Below are 16,759 nucleotides of genomic sequence, written 5' to 3'. Positions count from 1 at the left end.
GCATGCTGCGTGGCACGACTGAAAAAAAGAAAGAGAACTTTTCTTTCTTCTTGACTCCAATAAAGATCTCAGAATTTGGTATAATTTGGATCATGTATCTATTCTTGAGTCAGTAACTATGGCTGAGGGTTTGGAATATGCTGATTGCCAGACTCAGATCGATATGGTAGCCACTTTCCAAGATGGCCCCCAACGATCTTGCTTTCTGATATTCATGTCCTTTGTCCCCTCCACGCTGAACAAACGCTGGCCTTTGTGACCAATAGAAATATGGATGAAGTCATGGCATGTGACTGCTAAGGCTAAATCATAGAGGCATAGCTGCTTCTGCTTTGATCTCTTGGATTGCTCCCTCTGAAGGAAGACAGGAGCCATGTTGTGGGGATACTCAAGCAGCCCTGTGGAGAGGAACTGTGGCCTCTGGCCAACAGTTGTTACCAACTTGCCAGCCACATGAGCGGATCCACCTGGAGGTGGGTTCTTTAGCTCTGATCAAGCCTTCAGAGGAGTGCAGTCCCAACTGACATCGATTGTATCTTCATGAGAGACCCTGAGCCAGATCCACCCAGCCTAGCCAGTTTGGAATCCTTAACCCACAGAAACCATGTGAGATAATAAATAATTATTATTGTTCTAAGCCACTGAGTTTGGGGGTGATTTGTTGCACAGCAATAGATAACTAATACAGTTGTACACCCCTCAACTCTGGGTGAAGAGTTAGTCCTACTCCATGTGGAGTGAAGCGGGAAGGATGGTTCTCTGAGGAGTAGTCAAGCTGCTGTGAGTGGGAAAACAGGAAATGAACACTGTATGGGCCACACAACAGCTAACCCCAACAATGGGTGCTCTGCAAATACACACTTGCTGGAGGATTGAAACACAAAGGCAATACTGATTCATTTTAGGTGACTCAGAGCATCTGGGCCAGGTAGGACTCAGTCCCAGATATTCCTGTGCTGATTTTCTAGCTCCAACTCCTGACAGTTTTTCTCTTTAGCTATCCCTAGACTTGACTGATTATGAGCACCACAGACACTCGCCTCCTTTGCCAACCCAAATAATTGCTCTTAAAGTAAGTTAGTTGTTATTGTGTTTCTTTTAATGTAGAGAATAGAGGCCCCCACATTCCTCCATACTTGTGTGTAACTAATACATGGTTTAAGGTTTCTCCTGTTAAAGTGTTTTTTGTTTTTTGTTTTTTTTTGGCTGCATCGGGACTTAGTTGCAGCACACGGGATCTTCGTTGCGGCATGTGGGATCTTTCCTTGTGGTGCGCAGACTCTAGAGTACGCGGGCTTAGTTGCCGCGCAGCATGTGGGACCCCTGTTACCCCAACCAGGGATTGAACCCACGACTCCTGCATTGGAAGGCAGATTTTTAACCACTGGACCACCAGGGAAGTCCCTATAGTGGCTTTTTAATTTCATTTCAGTTGGACATATGATAGCTCAGACAAGGATGCCTCCTTTGGAAGCTCACATTCCTCATTAATCTTTTCAGGCAAAGAAGAGAAAACAAAGATGAAATAAATATAAGGGTTAACACTCCAACTGATAGGGAGTCTCCTTCCTTCCTCCCTCCCTTCCTCCTCTTCTTTCTTCCTTCCTTTCTCTCTACTCAATTTTTTGAGCACTTACTATGTGCTTGCTATTGTCTACTATCTCATTAAGTCTCCTAATGATGATGAAGTGGGTATCAATGACCCCTTTTGACAGATGAGGAAACTGAGACATGTTTAGAGAAGTCAGGTGTCTTATTGGATGTTTTTGTCTTTTTATAGTCATGTTATTTAGCTCTAAAACTTCAGTGATATTAATACCCATCAGGAATGATGAAACCAATCCATACACTTTTGCCAGAAGTCTTATTTTAAGCTTTCTCTGTACCAAAGGCTGCCACACATTATTGTCCTCCAACCAACCATCAAGATACAAATTATATTTCCTGTGTGCCCAATGGATGTGATGCCAGAAGAAAAAAACATGGAGTTACTGGCACTTTTTTTTCTGTCCCTTCCATATCATTGGATGTTCAGTTTGCCTGAAAAAATGATGCCAATAAAGGGAAGCATTCAGTGTTCTGACACAGCTTGCAGCATTCAGCTGCAGAATTCCTCCTGGACTTGAGATTATGACTGAGTAGGTTAAGGAAGGAGGTGGAAGCCTGGGATCCTAAGAACCCAGGTATCATACTTGTTTTTTCCAAGAGGTGGAACCATACCTGCTCTCCGCCCACCTTCCATTCTCTCTGCAAAAGCAAGGGAGCTAAGGGGGGACAGTGGGCGTGGTTACAGCCAGGCTGTTCCTTATGGGGGCAGAGTCTTGCGGCTGTGGGCGTGGCCCCGGGCCCGGCTTCCCGGCGGCAGTTGGCTTCGGGGGCGGGGCCGGGCCGAGGCTTCCTGTCTGCGCTTGCGGAATCGCAGTTTGACCCCGGAAGTGCCGGCGCTGTGGGAACTGTCATCGTGGACCGCGGCGGCTGTGGCGGCGGCGGTACAGCGCCGGCAGTGGAGCCGCCGAGGTGAGTGCGTGGCTGGGCCCTGCCGGATGTGGGGCATCGGGCCTGGGAAGGGCCGCAGCCGTGCCTTACGCGGCCTTGGGCCTCCCTGCCTACACGGCAGGGCCAAGGGTTACGCTGCCCCCGGGGCCGCGAGTCGCCCCGTTCCTCCTACCCCTCCACCGACCCCCGCCCAATTAGGCCGCCAGAGCTTAGAGTCTCGGATTCGAGGATCGGCCCGAGAGTGACCTTGGCCTTGGACGGGTCACGATCCTCCCACTTCACCCCGAGCTTCAGTTTCCTCAACGTTCATTAATTCGTTCAACAAATATATGTCCAGCGCCTTCTGTGTGCCGGGCACAGATCTAGGCACTGGGGATACAAACAGAGCAAGACAGACAAGGCTCCCGCCCTCATGGAGCTTACAGTCTAATGGGCGGAGACAGTCAACGACAAATACATGCGCTAGGTAATTAAAGATATGACAGTAACTAGGGTAGTGAATACTTTAGATAGGGCAGTCTGGTAAGGTCTCTGAGAAGAGTAATATTGAATTGAGACCAGAAGGGTAAAGACAGAAACTGAGGCAGCAGTATCCCTGGGGATGCTCCCAGGACTTATTGAAATTGGTCAGTATGGGGCCCTTTCCTAATTTGTGGCATCTACTGCCCTGCTTGGCACTGAGGATGCATTGGTGGGGCACAGATATCATCATGATCATTGTCCTTATTCTTTTGGAACTTAGAGTCCAGTCGTTGCCTAGTTAATTTCTACTCATACTTGAGATGAAAACTCAAAACTTCCTTGACATCCTCTCTCCCTCAAGTTAGTTCTCTCCGTTAAATGCTGTTATAGTCCCAAGGGCCTTACCTGCATAGCATACTCACGGTGTTGAGTTTTACGTATTTGTATGGCTGTCTGGTTCACATCTGTCTTAACCATCAAGACTGTAAACTCTATGAATGGCAGAATCAGGTCTGTTACTTGCCCGCCTTAGGATTCTCCAGGCAGGCTTCCGTGCCTGGCACATAGTGGGTACTCAAAAACTCTTTGAATGGCCTATTAACACAGTTAATTAACACAGTTTTTGCTCTCCAGTGGTTCATAGAAGGCCTCTCCTGCACCAGGTTATTATCTTCTCTTTCTGATGGTGTCTCTCCTCTACTTAAATGACGCCTCACTGCCTTCAAATGAAAGGCCAAAATCTTCAGCATAGCATTTGAGGCTCTTTTTAAAATGGCTCCATCTTTCCTATCCAACCTCTTCTCTCCACTTCTGTCACCCCCTCTCTGACCTTGTGTTTTCAGCCATCCCAAATGTCTCCCTCTTCCTTCAGAGCAACAGGCTCTGAGCCTTTACTCATGCTTGCTCTTTGCTTGGAATGTCCTTCCTTTTCATCTTTTCCTCCTATCCTTCAACAGCCAGGTTGTAAGTCATCTTCTCTGTGACATCCTTCCTTTCTCTGCTGTGCTTGTTCTGGAAATTTCCAGTTACAGCTCTAACTACACGGAATGATAGTCATTTACATGCCCAGGATCCAGAATGTATTCAGTTAGTGTTTGTCGAGTAACTGAGGAAGCCCAAAATGCTCTGCTTATGATTGGGACTTGAATAATAACAACAAGTGAACTTTACTGAGTGCTTATTATGTGCCAAGTACTATCCTGATGACTTAGTGCTGGTTACTTCTCATATCAACCCTGAGAGCTTATGAGATTATGTACTGTTATCATCCCGATTTTACAGATGAGGAAATCAAGGCTTAGAGAAGTTAAGGAACTGTCTCAAGGTCTCAACATGGGTAGGATGGAGCCAGGATTTGAACCCAGGCTGTAGAACTATAAACCTCTCTTTCAACCATCACACCAGCCTGGGTCTGAACAGGCACTGGCTTGTAGGAGTAGATTTCTTCCAAAAGCAGGTGCTGTCTCTACCTGTCTAGGCCTGAACTATGGGGCCTAGAATTATAAGGGTAGAGAGCCGCCTCCTCATTATGACTCTTTCCCCACCCTAGGTCCCCACACTGGATACTCCCACTACTGACTTTGGAAGGTGAGTATGGAAAGGACTGGGCTTGTGACTTCTGCACTGGTGAGCTGACCACTGATGTTTCCAGCTGCCCTCCCAGCATCGCTGAGGGGTTAGGAAAGAAGTATTTTTAACATATTCAGCACAAGAGACCCAGGTGCCCAGGCACAAGAGCTGGGCTTCAGTTTCAACTTGGCCACTCATGTATTTACCTGAGCAAATCAGGGCCCCTCTTTGGACATCTGAGCATAATAATCCTTGTCGTTCTTATCTGGGTTATTGCAAAAGGCTAGTAAGATAGTAACTTGATTAGAAGTAATGTGTATACAACAGATGATGTTATCTACATTTTGCAAAGGTGAAAGATGAAAGCTCAGACACGGGGACCATGTATCTGATCCACTATCCACTGCGATCCTAGAGCTGGAACAAGCCTCGAGGACTAGACAGACTGGACCTCTCTCTTTGCATCCCATGTGAAGATGGATATCTTCACAGTCTTTAAAGCAGCCGCTGAACCAAGGTTCCTCGTATACCAAGCTGCTTCCTACCTCCTTACCTTTGCTCCTGCCGTTTCCTCTGCCTGGGACACCCTTCTTCCCTGGCCATTCTCCACTCTCAAGACTCAACTCAGGCTCTCCTGAGCCTTCAGGCACTCCTCTAGAAATGCTTCTCCAACAGCCACAGCCCCCACCAGCTCAAGTGCACTAGACTCAGTACAGTGAATGGTTAAGAGCCAGCCTGCTTCACCAGCCACTAACTCTGAGACCTAGGGCAAGTTTCTTATCTTCTCCAAGCCTCTGTTACCTTATTGATAAAATGAAGGTAATAATAGTACCAACCTTAGAGTTGTTACGAGCATTAATACATGTAAAGCAACTTAAGGTGTATAAAGCGAGTTCATGCTGAGAAAAGCACTGAGAAGAGCACCAGCACATGAGAAGCGTGCTTCCGCTGCTGCTATTGTCATTATTATTATTGGATCAGAAGCTCCCCCAGGGCAGAGACCCTGCTTTATCAGTCTGTCTTCATAACACCAGGGCCAGGCCTAATATCTGAGATCTGGGACTCCAGTAACTCATGGCTGACCATGCCCCTCAGCTCCTCTGTGAGGGGTCAGGAGGTGATGATTTCCTCATCCCAGCCTTGATATGTCTTCATGTCTTCATTGAGACTGTGCTGGCCTTGAGACTGTGGCATGTCTGAGGCCTGAGTCACTTCTGTACCATGAGTCAGCCAATACGCATGTCCTTCCGTAGGTCAGGCCAAGTTGTATTGAGAAAAGAGCATTGGATGGGAAGACAGGAGACGTGGTGTCCGCTGCTCACTGACTCTGAGGCCAGTTTGTGCCTCTCTAGAAAGGAGCTCGCTCTGGCAGTTTTCTGTGAATTCTGTTGACCTCCCTGGTCCTCCTGTTTATCCGTGTCCTTCTTTCCTGAAGCTTAGAAAGGTTGTAAACTCTTAACTCCCTCTGCAAGTGAAGAAAGGCCCATGGCTCCAACCCCCAAAAGACTTAAAATCTGGTTAGAGTGGTAAGAAAAGTATCCTCATATTCAGTTGTTCATGAAATACTGGATGAAGCCACGTCTGTATCAAGCCTGTGCTTGTCACAGGAAAGGTAGCAAGAGAAGGAGAGCCCAGGTACTGTCTTCACAGAGTTCACAGGCCAAGGAGGGCACAGACCTAGAGCCATAATAAAGATAATCTAGGTACTTTTAACCAGTACTTCTCAAATTGGGTGGGAATATTTCAGGAGTCACCTGGGGAGTGTTTTCCTCCTCAGCTGATAACTGCTGCTTTAGGCAAAAAAGTCACTTTGGTCTAGATTAGTAGGTACAGGAACCAGGCCTTTGAAGCCTTTGAGGCCAGAGGCTGAAGCTTCTCTCCTGGCTCTGGGATCAGCCCCAAAGCAGGCCTCTGCCCCCAGGAGCCTCTGTGTCTGCTGTCTTCTTCCCATCCATATTCCTTTCAGGAGGGTCAATGCAGCACAATGCCAGCTCTGCCCCTGGACCAACTCCAGATCACCCACAAGGACCTGAAGACAGGGAAGCTGAGGACTTCACCAGCGCTGGTGAGCCGGTGCCTTGAGGCCGTTCAGCCTGATATTATCATTCTTGCAATTTCAGAAGCAAAAAGTAAATTCCTTCTTTATCTGTTCTAGAATGACCCAAGGGCCACAGTCTGTAATTCAGTAGTCGGGACGCTATTAGGTCCTTCCAGGCCCATCGTAGAAGTTTCCTTTCCGAGCAGCTTGAATTTGAGTGGTATTTTCCATGTCACCACCCCACACCTTGCCTGCAAAGCATTTCATTTTGAATCAAAGTCTGATGGCAGTTCTGACTCAGCCTGAGCTGGCTAGCAGTGGGGCTGGCCCAAAGCTGGGTCTGGGGATTGGACCCTGTGGGAGGTGCTCAGGTTTCGGATGGGCCTTTTTCAGAGCTGTACCAGCTGCTATCCACTTTAGTGGGGCACACTGATTTCAGAGGTCAGTTCTGAGCGGACTGAGAAGCGCCACACACAGACCTGGCAGGGCTTGTGAGACTGAAAATTAAGGAGGCTGTGAGCATGCCGATTACCAGCTGTGGGGAGAGATTAGAGCCTCAGAGAGGTGCCAGGGTGCTGGAGAAGGAGACAGACGTGGGGAATGGAGTCCCCATACCCCCTTGCTCTTTTCCCAAGAATATGAGCTTACTTGAACAAGGTGGGAGGAAGTGTTTTCTGGGAGCTTGAGTAAAATTGTGGGAAACAAGAGCTTGGTGTTTTATTTCCTGCTTTCTGGATGGCTTCCTATTATTTCCTAACTACTCTCTAATAATAGTACTTAATATTTATAGAGTGTGGCTCAGTGGTTAAGAATTCCCTGGTGGCTCAGTGGTTAAGAATCCGCCTGCCAATGCAGGGGACACGGGTTCGAGCCCTGGTCCGGGAAGATCCCACATGCCGCGGAGTAACTAAGCCCGTGTGCCACAACTACTGAGCCTGTGCTCTAGAGCCCGCGAGCCACAACTGCTGAGCCCAAGCGCCTAGAGCCTGTGCTCCACAACAAGAGAAGCCACTGCAATGAGAAGCCCGTGCACCGTAACAAAGAGGAGCCCCTGCTCGCCGCAACTAGAGAAAGCCCGTGTGCAGCAACGAAGACCCAATGTAGCCATAAATTTTAAAAAAATAAAAAAAATAAAATGTATAGAGCACTTGCTCTGGGCCAAACCTTTCACCTGGATTATCTCATGTAAGCCGGACCACAGCCCTCTGAGTAGGCATTTTGGTTGTCCCCATTTTACAGATGAGGAAACTAAAAGTTCAGGGTCATAAAACTGGAAAATTAGGGGAGCCAGGATGGGAACACAGCTAGGCTGCCCCTAGAGCCCATACCCTTAACCTTTCTGCTATAAAGCCTCTTGTTTCTTTTTTATTATAACTTTTTTTTTAATTGAAGTAGAGTTGATGTCCAACATTATATGTTTCAGGTGTATAATAGAGTGATTCACAATTTTAAAGGTTATATTCCATTTATAGTTATTATAAAATGTTGGCTGTGTTCCCTGTGTTGTGCAATACATCCTTGTATTCATAATCTTTTTATGTAAGGGAGTTATTGATCAGAAAATTGAGAACTGTTCTGTCCAATATGTTAGCTGTTCACCACGTGTGGTGGTTGAGCTCTTGAAATTGTGGCTAGTTCAACTGAGGAACTGGATTTTTAATTTAGTTTTAGTTCATTTAAGTTAAAATAGTCCCATGTGGTGAGAGCCTACTGTATTGGCCAGCACGGACCAGGTCTAGAGCAGTTCCGTCACTGCAGAGGTTCTGTTGGTCGGCGCTGGTGGAGATGGGTTCCTTGGGTCTGATTTCCCACCCCAGTCCTTCCCCGTGTACTGGACACCTGGGCTGCTAGACTGTGGGCTCCGTGGAAACAGAGACTGGGCCCTTCCCTTTGTTCTGGTTTTCCAGTGCCAGGCACATAGTAGCTCTCAGGAGACATTCAGTAAATGAGTCAAGGACCCTAGCCATGCTTTGTGACAGGCACTGGAGCTACAAAGAGAAAAGACGTGGTTCCTGCCCTTGAGGGGAGAAAACAGACTGGTAGTTCTCTGCAGCATGATCAGGATATGAGGGAAGGAAGTCCAGGCTGCTGATCCAGACCAGCGGGGTGTATGGGTATGGGGAGGTCTTAGGGTGGTGGGAGAGCACACACTGCCAGGGACCCCTTCCAGAAAGAGGGGGATCCTGAACTGGGTATTGAAGGGTGAATAGGCACTAGCCAGGCAGAGCAATGGGAGGAGGGTGGACCTGGCAGGAGGACCTGAGTCTATTGGCCTGGGCTCCTGAGAGCCTGACTCCTACACCAACCACCTGGGGTGGAAGCAGAGTTAAGGAGCCCGGCTTTGTGTTTAATGTCACACAGACTTGGCCCTGTGACTTTGGGCAAGTTACTTAACGTCTCTAAGCCTCAGGATCCAAAACAGGGTAACAGTAGAACCAGCCTTGCGGGGGTGGCTGTGAGGATTAAATGAGATGCCTGTGAATTAGCAGTGAACCTAGGACATAGTGAGCACTCAATGAAGACGGTGATGACAGCTGTGACGGTGACAGCGGCATTATGAATGGGGTGTAGGGTGGGAAGAGGGACGAGCTAAGGAAGACAGCTGCTTGATTGAGGAGCAGTCTTTTGGCTGTGCTGCAGGCCACCAGAAGCTCCTGAAAGATTGTCCTCAGAGATGTACCTGCCCTGTATTTGTCTCTTTAGTCCCAACTTGGGAGAAGAAGATCTCCAGCAAAGGGACAGCCATCATGCTGCCTCTGCAGAGTGATAGCTGAAGCTAATGTTTATTGAGTAGTTACCGTGCAGATGCACATACTTACTATTGAAGATCCAAAAGAAATCAAGTCTTGGGCCAAAGTGGGTGAATGGGCTCTTGAGAAAGACAAGACTCATATAAGTGGAGCGTTTGGAGAACAGTCCAAAATAGTTTCTTATCAGGATAAACAGAGCAGAAGTTTGAGGGGCAGAGAATGTTCAGAAAGCTTCATGCAGCAATGGGACCTAAGCCAGGCCTGAAGAGTAGAAGATACAGTTGGAGCCTGCTGCTCCTTGCCCTGGAATCTTCCATGCCCCCTACTCATTTTTTTTTTTTTCTTTTTCGGCTGCACCATTCGGCATGTGGGATCTTAGTTTCCTGACCAGGGATCGAATCCATGCCCCCTGCATTGGGAGCATGGAGTCTTAACCACTGGACCGCCAGGGAAATCCCCAATGGCCCCTACTCTTGAGCGTGGCATTGAAGGTCCTTCAGAGACCCTGGCAGGATCTGGTCCTTCATTACCTCCATGCATTCCTTTGTTCAATCAGCAAATGTATATGGAGAGTCTGCTCAATGCCAGGCACTGTTCTAGGGGTTGGGACTGCTGTGGTGAGCAAAACTCAGACTCTCTCCAGAGACATGCAGGGTAGTGGGGGAGAAGGAGAAGGCAGGCCCTCCCTTTTATATCACTTTATTGAGGTATCATTGGAGAACAATAAACTGCATGTATTTATTTAAAGTATGCGATTTGATTGGTTTTGACATCTGCATACACCCATGAAACCATCACCATAATCAAGATAATGAACATTTCTGGACTTCCATGGTGGTCCAGTGGTTAAGACTCTGCACTTCCACTGCAGGGGGCACGGGTTCTATCCCTTGTACCCCTGGTCGGGGAAGTTCCACATGCTGTGTGGTGTGGCCAGAAAAAAAAAAAGATAATGAACATTTCTACTACTCCCGAAAGTGTCCTGGTGCCCCCCCTATAATCTATCCCTTCCTCTGTTCCCTTCCACAGCAACCACGGATCTGCAAGCACTTCTGATACAGTTTAACAAGTGCTACAGTCAGGGAAGCACAGAGTGCAGGTGTTGGGGAGCCCAGGTGAAACCCATAACCTAGTCAGGGTGGGACTTGGGAGACTTCCTGGAGGAGGTGAGGTCAGAGCTGGGGTGAGAAGGATGAGCAGTGAGACCAGGGTGACACGTGGTACCTTAGGTCATTTAGTAGGTCTGCAGTGTCAGGTTTGGTTCAAATCCTGCCTCAATTGCTTCCTTAGCCCTGTGACCTTGGCAAAGTTCCTGAATCTGACTGAGTCTTGGTTTCCTCCTCTGTAAAATGGGGAGAATACTGTCTCCTTTTGAAATAGTTGTTGTAGGTAAAAAAGAAATGGGCTGGGGGACAGGCCTACTCAGCAGCCCGCACAAGGCAGGTCCTCCGTGAGTGATGGCTTTTATTATCCTTCCAGCATCTCTCCCTCCAAATCCATCTCCCACCGCCTGGTGCAATCTGTGCCCCCCCCCTTTTTTTTTAAATGGCCCATTTTTATGCTTCCATAAAAATACTGTGTTTTCCACCTAAAAATCCTTCTCATCGTCCAAGGGCCAGCTCAGATGCTGCCGGCCCTGGGAAGCGGCCCCTCGTCCTCCAGGCGCAGTTAATCACCTGTTGCCCTCTCACAGTCCCTCTTCCGGGTTTGAGCTGTCTGTGTTGTGCTCATTTGATAGCTTAGATGTGCTTCTTCCCCTCTGCAGAGTAGGCTCTGGAAGCACACGGATGCCTTTCTTCATGTGCGCAGCAGGGTGCCAGTAAATGTGTAGGATTGTAGGGAGGTAGACTCTCAGGGGTGTGTGTATGTGTGTGTCTGTTGGGCAAGTGGGGTGAGTAGCCTGGCCTGAGAAGTGACCTAAGAGGTGAGATGTCAACAGACAAAGGCAGGAGGGGAACTCAAAAACCAAGGAGGTGAAATTAGGGCCTAGAGAGTAGTTTTGAACTTGTTTCAGGCAGCAGGATTCCTTTTGTATAAATTCTGATTTAAATGGGAGGGGTCCTGAAGACCCACCTGGCAGGTCACCCCCAAGGAATCCTGCAGGACTCAGAGACTCCACAGTTTGCAAACTTGCGTTAGGCAGTTGGGAGGTGTAGGTGGTTCTCGAGGAGACTGACCAATCAGCTGTGGTTTCCTGTCCCCCCTCGATTGACAGACCTCGAAGTGGGTGGATTGTGGTTGATAATAGCTGAGACGCAGCCCAGCCTTCTTCCTGTTCTCACCTCCCCCCCACCCCAAGAGAAAGCAGCCCTTATGTAGTCAGAGGAGAAAACTGAGCTCATCCTCTCCTCTTTATGGTGAACAAAGTAAGATTTGTTCATAGCAAGGTAAGGGTTGCAAGAGAGAGCTTGTGATGCTAAGCTGAGACCTGCAATTACCTGATTAGCATCTTTTAAAAAAAATATTGAGGTTTTTTTCTGATTATACGATATAGCACAATGATATGTACAGTATACTGTTTGTGTCAGAAAGATGAAAATGGGTCCAAACAATGCCTCATATGGGCACATTTTAATGTAAATACTTAGAAAAGGTCTGTGAGGATGCTCAGGGAATGGTGAGGGGTTACCTCTGGGTTGACACAGGGGCTGGGGGTATGGGCCAGGCAACTCACCTTTCTGTACTATTGTGAGTTTTTGAAAGAAAGGATGCTCAATGCCTCACTTGTATGATTTAAAAAATAATTTTAAAAATAATACATGTTCTTTTTTTTAATGGGAAAATATAGTCAAGTCATAATCCCTTCCACTAGAGATAGCCACTGTTAGCTTTGGGGGGTTCCCCCACACACACACTTTTTAAAAAAATATGTACCAGTGTGTGAATATGTTAAATATGTGTACTTTTTTTTTTACTCCCCAAACTGGTTTTATAAAATAGAGAGGTTTGTGTCCTGCTTTTTCTTCCCTTAACCTTTCCCCATGTCATTAAATATTCTCCAAAAAACATGGTATTTAATGCCCGCCTGGTGTTCCCTGGCTGCGACCAAGCCCCCTTTGTCAGAGACACTCAGTTCTTTATGCGTGAGGGTCACCGGTTGGAACAGCCCAGTGTTGTCATTGCTGTGGGTTGGCAAATGGGCCCTCACTGACTAACCTCTGCCACGTTAACACGTGGTTTTTGGATCCGTAGCACCCCGAGCAGAAGGCAGACCGGTATTTTGTGTTATACAAACCGCCCCCTAAAGACAACATTCCCGCCCTAGTGGAGGAGTACCTGGAACGCGCCACCTTCGTAGCCAATGACCTCGACTGGCTCCTGGCCCTGCCTCACGATAAATTCTGGTGCCAGGTAACATTCTATCAAAATTCACGCTAAGACAAAGCACATGACATGCCATTGGTTGGGTGCTGTTGTTTTCCTCTCCCAGAAGATGCTTTTTTTCTCTCCTTCTTACACTGGATCCTTAACAGCAAATTGTGGTTTGGATTGCTCTGACTTGTATCACAGTCTTAGTGATGTTTACACAACGCCTTCCAACACGTCATTTTTAGAAACTCGTGTTTAGCCCTCGGCTCATTTATACCTCTTCGGTCCCTTGGGGTTGGAGTGTTTGCCACAGGCCAGGGCTGATGGGCCGTGAGCCCTGCACAGTCCACCCACACGCCCTTGGGCCTCAGTGACGAGCCCTTGCTGTCCTTTGTCGCCTGGTTTAGGTTGTCTTCGACGAGACTCTGCAGAAGTGCCTGGACTCCTACCTGCACTATGTCCCCCGAAAGTTCGACGAGTGGGTGGCCCCGGCCCCTGAGGTCGTTGACATGGAGAAGCGCCTCCACCGAAGTGTTTTTCTCACCTTCCTTCGCATGTCCACTCACAAGGAATCCAAAGTAAGCCCCGGATCCCGTGACAGGTCACCACCGCCACCTGACACCTCTGTGCCAGGCTCTCAGCCCTGGGAAGGAAGGCTCTGGAAGTATCATGTTTCCTCTGTCTCCCCTCTGCTTTTATTCCCACCATTGGGGAAGAAATCTGTGCCACCTCCCTTATCCTCTAAGCCACCGGGTCGCCTGCGTTACACCCAATGTTTTCATCAATGGGGAGCCGAGGGCCCTGTGCCAGGTGGCGCGTGACTGTGCCCTCCTTGTGCGTCAGAGGGTGAAAACATTGATTCTGAGTTTTTAGAGGAACTCATATGTGCTTTTTAAAAACCTTTACTTTTTTCCCCCTGATTTTAAAAATAATAATTCTGTCTCTAAACAACTCAAACATAACAGAAATATTTTGTAGATAATGAAAGTCATCCACAAAATTCCCTCCCCTCAAAATGACCACTGTCAAGGTGCATGTTCCTTCAGGAAACTTTTTTCCTTTCAATGTGTGTGTGTGTGTGTGCGCGCGCATGTTTATTTTAAAAATAGTATCTTGCTTTTTTGTTTTTTTAACTTGTTACATGGAAATTTTCAAATATACACAAAAGTATAATGACTCCCACGTACCCATTACCTGGGTTCAACAGGTATAGACATCTTGTTTGCTCCTTCCCCCTGAGTTTTCTGTTTTTCTTGGAGTATTTTAAACAATCCCAGACATCTTGGTGATTTACACATAGATATTTTAGAATGATTCCCCAGCTGATAGTTTTATAGTGAGCTTTTGCTTCTGTTTACATTAAGATGAAGTGTGACCACTGCTCCAGGTCAGTCCACGAGGCTCGGACATATCCGCGGTGTGGACAGAGCTTCTTCTGTTAGCCAGGTCCCTGCTGATGGACTTGAAGATTGTTTCCTGTGAGCTTGCTATTACCCTGCAATGCACAGTTTTTGGAAAGTCTCTCATCCTTCTTGCACTGTTCCTTAGGATCACTTCATTTCCCCCTCTGCTTTTGGAGAAATCCTCTACAACAACTTCCTGTTTGACATCCCAAAGATCCTGGACCTCTGCGTGCTCTTTGGAAAAGGCAACTCCCCGCTGCTGCAGAAGATGATAGGTGAGTAGGGCCTGAGGCCTGGGGGCGGCAGTGTGTGGGGGGGCACAGAGATGGCCCCCACATTCCAAAGGTGGGCACCCGGATGAGCACAGGGGGATTCAGAGCAGCAGCAGTGGGTGGTGCTTGGAAATGTCTTAGTGGACGTGTGTGTCAACCCTGAAAGAAGTGACTAAGTGGCGGTGGGGGAGTGGAGACAAAAATGGGCATCGGGGCTTCCCTGGTGGCGCAGTGGTTGAGAGTCCGCCTGCCGATGCAGGGGACATGGGTTCGTGCCCCGGTCTGGGGGGATCCCACATGCCGCAGAGCGGCTGGGCCCGTGAGCCATGGCCACTGAGCCTGTGCGTCCAGAGCCTGTGCTCCACAACGGGAGAGGCCACAGCAGGGAGAGGCCCGCGTACCGCAAAAAAAAAAAAAAAAAAAAAAAAAAAATGGGCATCACGCAGCTGCTCCAGGATCTTGGAGTCCTAGCATTAGGCCATGTGTCAAACAGTCGTAGGAGTCGGGGAGTTTGCTTCGGCAATGAGAGTAAGAACGGTGGCGACAGCTAACAGGTATTTGAGTGCTCACTGGCGACTCTGCCGACGCTCCTCATATATCATCTCAGTTGATCCAGTCGCCCTGTGATGTCAGTAGTGTCATCATCCCCATTTACAGTTAAGGAAACTGAGGTTAAATGTAAGGGACTTGCCTGAGAGGCCATGACTAATGAGTGGCCAGGCTGGGATTTATGTCACTTGGGCCTGACTCTCAAGCTCTCGCCCTTGGGCACTCCCTGCCTCAGGGGTGATGAGGCTGCCTCAGAAATGTCGAGATTTGCGTTGCTGCTGAGAACAGATGGGGGCAGAGTTCAGGGAGGACCCTTTGGGGTTGTGAAGGGAACAGACATCAGCAGTTGGATCCCACCAGGAGGCCATGGGTTGGAAGGTTCACTCAGAGGCGGAAGCTTTGTTGGGAAGTTACAGAGGGAACAGTGCCGCAGTGGACTCATCTTTGAATAGCCACTCATGGCATTGGACTGGCACGGAGAGCTACTCACCCTGGACACCCCTGTCAGCACTCCTCACCCTGAGATTGTAGGATAGAGACTTCCAAATGCCCAGTTACCGAGCTCAGTTATCCCTAGAAATGTCTTCTTCCCTTCCTTCCTACATCCCCCACTGCAATAATAAAGGTAATATATGTTAATTTAGAAAATTTTGAAAGAATATGTGTAAAGAAACAGGAAAGCAATTACTAAATTCCTGCAACCAGAGACAATGATTTGGTGATTATTCCCTTCTAGTCTTTTCTCTTTGTATTTTTTTTAAAACAGAACATAATGTGTATGAAATTTCACATCCAGCTTTTTCATTGGAATGACCTCTGGTTTCTCATTCAAATCTAATTATTGCCTGATCATCAGTTAATTTCTTTTATTTTCCCCAGGAAAGACCCTTAATAATTATACTCTAGCAGAGGTTGCGGTGAGTGCACACAAGCAGGCACGATTAGTTAGAGAAACAATTATTAGGCTGGTTTGGTTGGAGTAGAGCATTCTGGGAGGGCAGCGCAGGAGCCAGGGGAAGAAGCTGGGGCCAGATCAAGGAGGGCTCCATGCCAGGCTTTGGCACTTGGGGAGCAGTATCGCTTGGTGGCTAAGAAGGCAGGTTCTAGAGTTGAACTGGCCAATCCACAGCTCTAGTCCCGGCTGTGTCACCTTGACCAAGTCAGTTAGCCACCCTAAGCCTGAGTTTTCTCACTTGAAGAAAGGGAAGACCAACTTGTAGGATGGTTGTGGGGATTAAATATGAGGTGGTACTCAGCACAGAGCCTGACACATTACAGGCACTTGGTAAGTGCGAGCTCTTACTGTGACGAGGCTGTGGGAGCCTCTAGGAGCTTGGAGCATCTAGGAGCTTGGAGCAGGCCGGGGAGCCATCTGGCGACAAGGTTAATCTGGCAGCATGCAGGTGGGGAGGGTGGTGACGGGAGCCCATGGAGGGGGCCAGGGCTTCAGCGTGGGTTTGAAGGTGAGAGCCTGCTTGGGCTGCTGGGGCAGAAAAGGAAACATCTGGGAGTAAAGCGGGGCTTAGTGAGGTCAGCTGGAGGGAGGAGTCTTAACGAATCTGGAGAAAGCGTGAGGTGGGGGAGCAGGTTGTAAGTAGAGGCAAGGGCAGCATTAGGTCCGTGGGCTGTAGACGGCTGTGAGGGTCCAGGCAGAGATGCTGTCTGGGCGCATTTCCAGACAAGCGAGGGTGGTGTGAGAGAGCTCCGCCTGTTGCCAGGGTTCCTAATCTTTTGGGTCACTGACTCCTTTGAGAATCAGATGAAAGCTTGTCTCCAGGAAAACATACCCCTTCATAGAGTTTGAGCTGTTTTAGATATTCTCATCCCCAGATTGGGAACCCTAAATTGGCTTATTAAGGAGAGCCCTTTCTTTGGCTCACAGAGGCTGGTTCACAGAAAAGAGGGCAGGGT

The 16,759-nt window shown here is 48.2% G+C and overlaps 1 protein-coding gene across 6 annotated transcripts in view; it reads left to right on the top strand.

Moving 5' to 3' along the window:
* Positions 1-2,291: 2,291 nt before the first annotated feature.
* The window catches only part of ASCC2 (activating signal cointegrator 1 complex subunit 2), a 39,987-nt gene continuing 25,519 nt past the window's right edge, over positions 2,292-16,759 (top strand). Inside the window, exons 1-7 of one of the 6 annotated variants that reach the window (XM_082640642.1) lie at positions 2,405-2,517; positions 4,508-4,545; positions 4,880-5,044; positions 6,494-6,592; positions 12,581-12,666; positions 13,032-13,202; positions 14,173-14,302. In XM_082640642.1, coding sequence (XP_082496768.1) covers positions 6,502-6,592; positions 12,581-12,666; positions 13,032-13,202; positions 14,173-14,302 — 478 coding nt within the window. In that variant the 5' untranslated portion in view covers positions 2,405-2,517; positions 4,508-4,545; positions 4,880-5,044; positions 6,494-6,501. Of the gene's footprint in view, positions 2,518-4,507; positions 4,546-4,879; positions 5,045-6,493; positions 6,593-12,507; positions 12,667-13,031; positions 13,203-14,172; positions 14,303-16,759 lie in introns of all 6 variants that reach the window. The other 5 variants (XM_082640641.1, XM_082640640.1, XM_082640644.1 and 2 more) reach the window with 5 other exon arrangements.

The sequence above is a fragment of the Mesoplodon mirus genome (genome assembly GCF_964341445.2).
Source record: "Mesoplodon mirus genome assembly, chromosome: 13".
NCBI classification, from domain to species: Eukaryota; Metazoa; Chordata; class Mammalia; order Artiodactyla; family Ziphiidae; genus Mesoplodon; species Mesoplodon mirus.
This window is presented reverse-complemented; position numbering and strand designations above follow the sequence as displayed.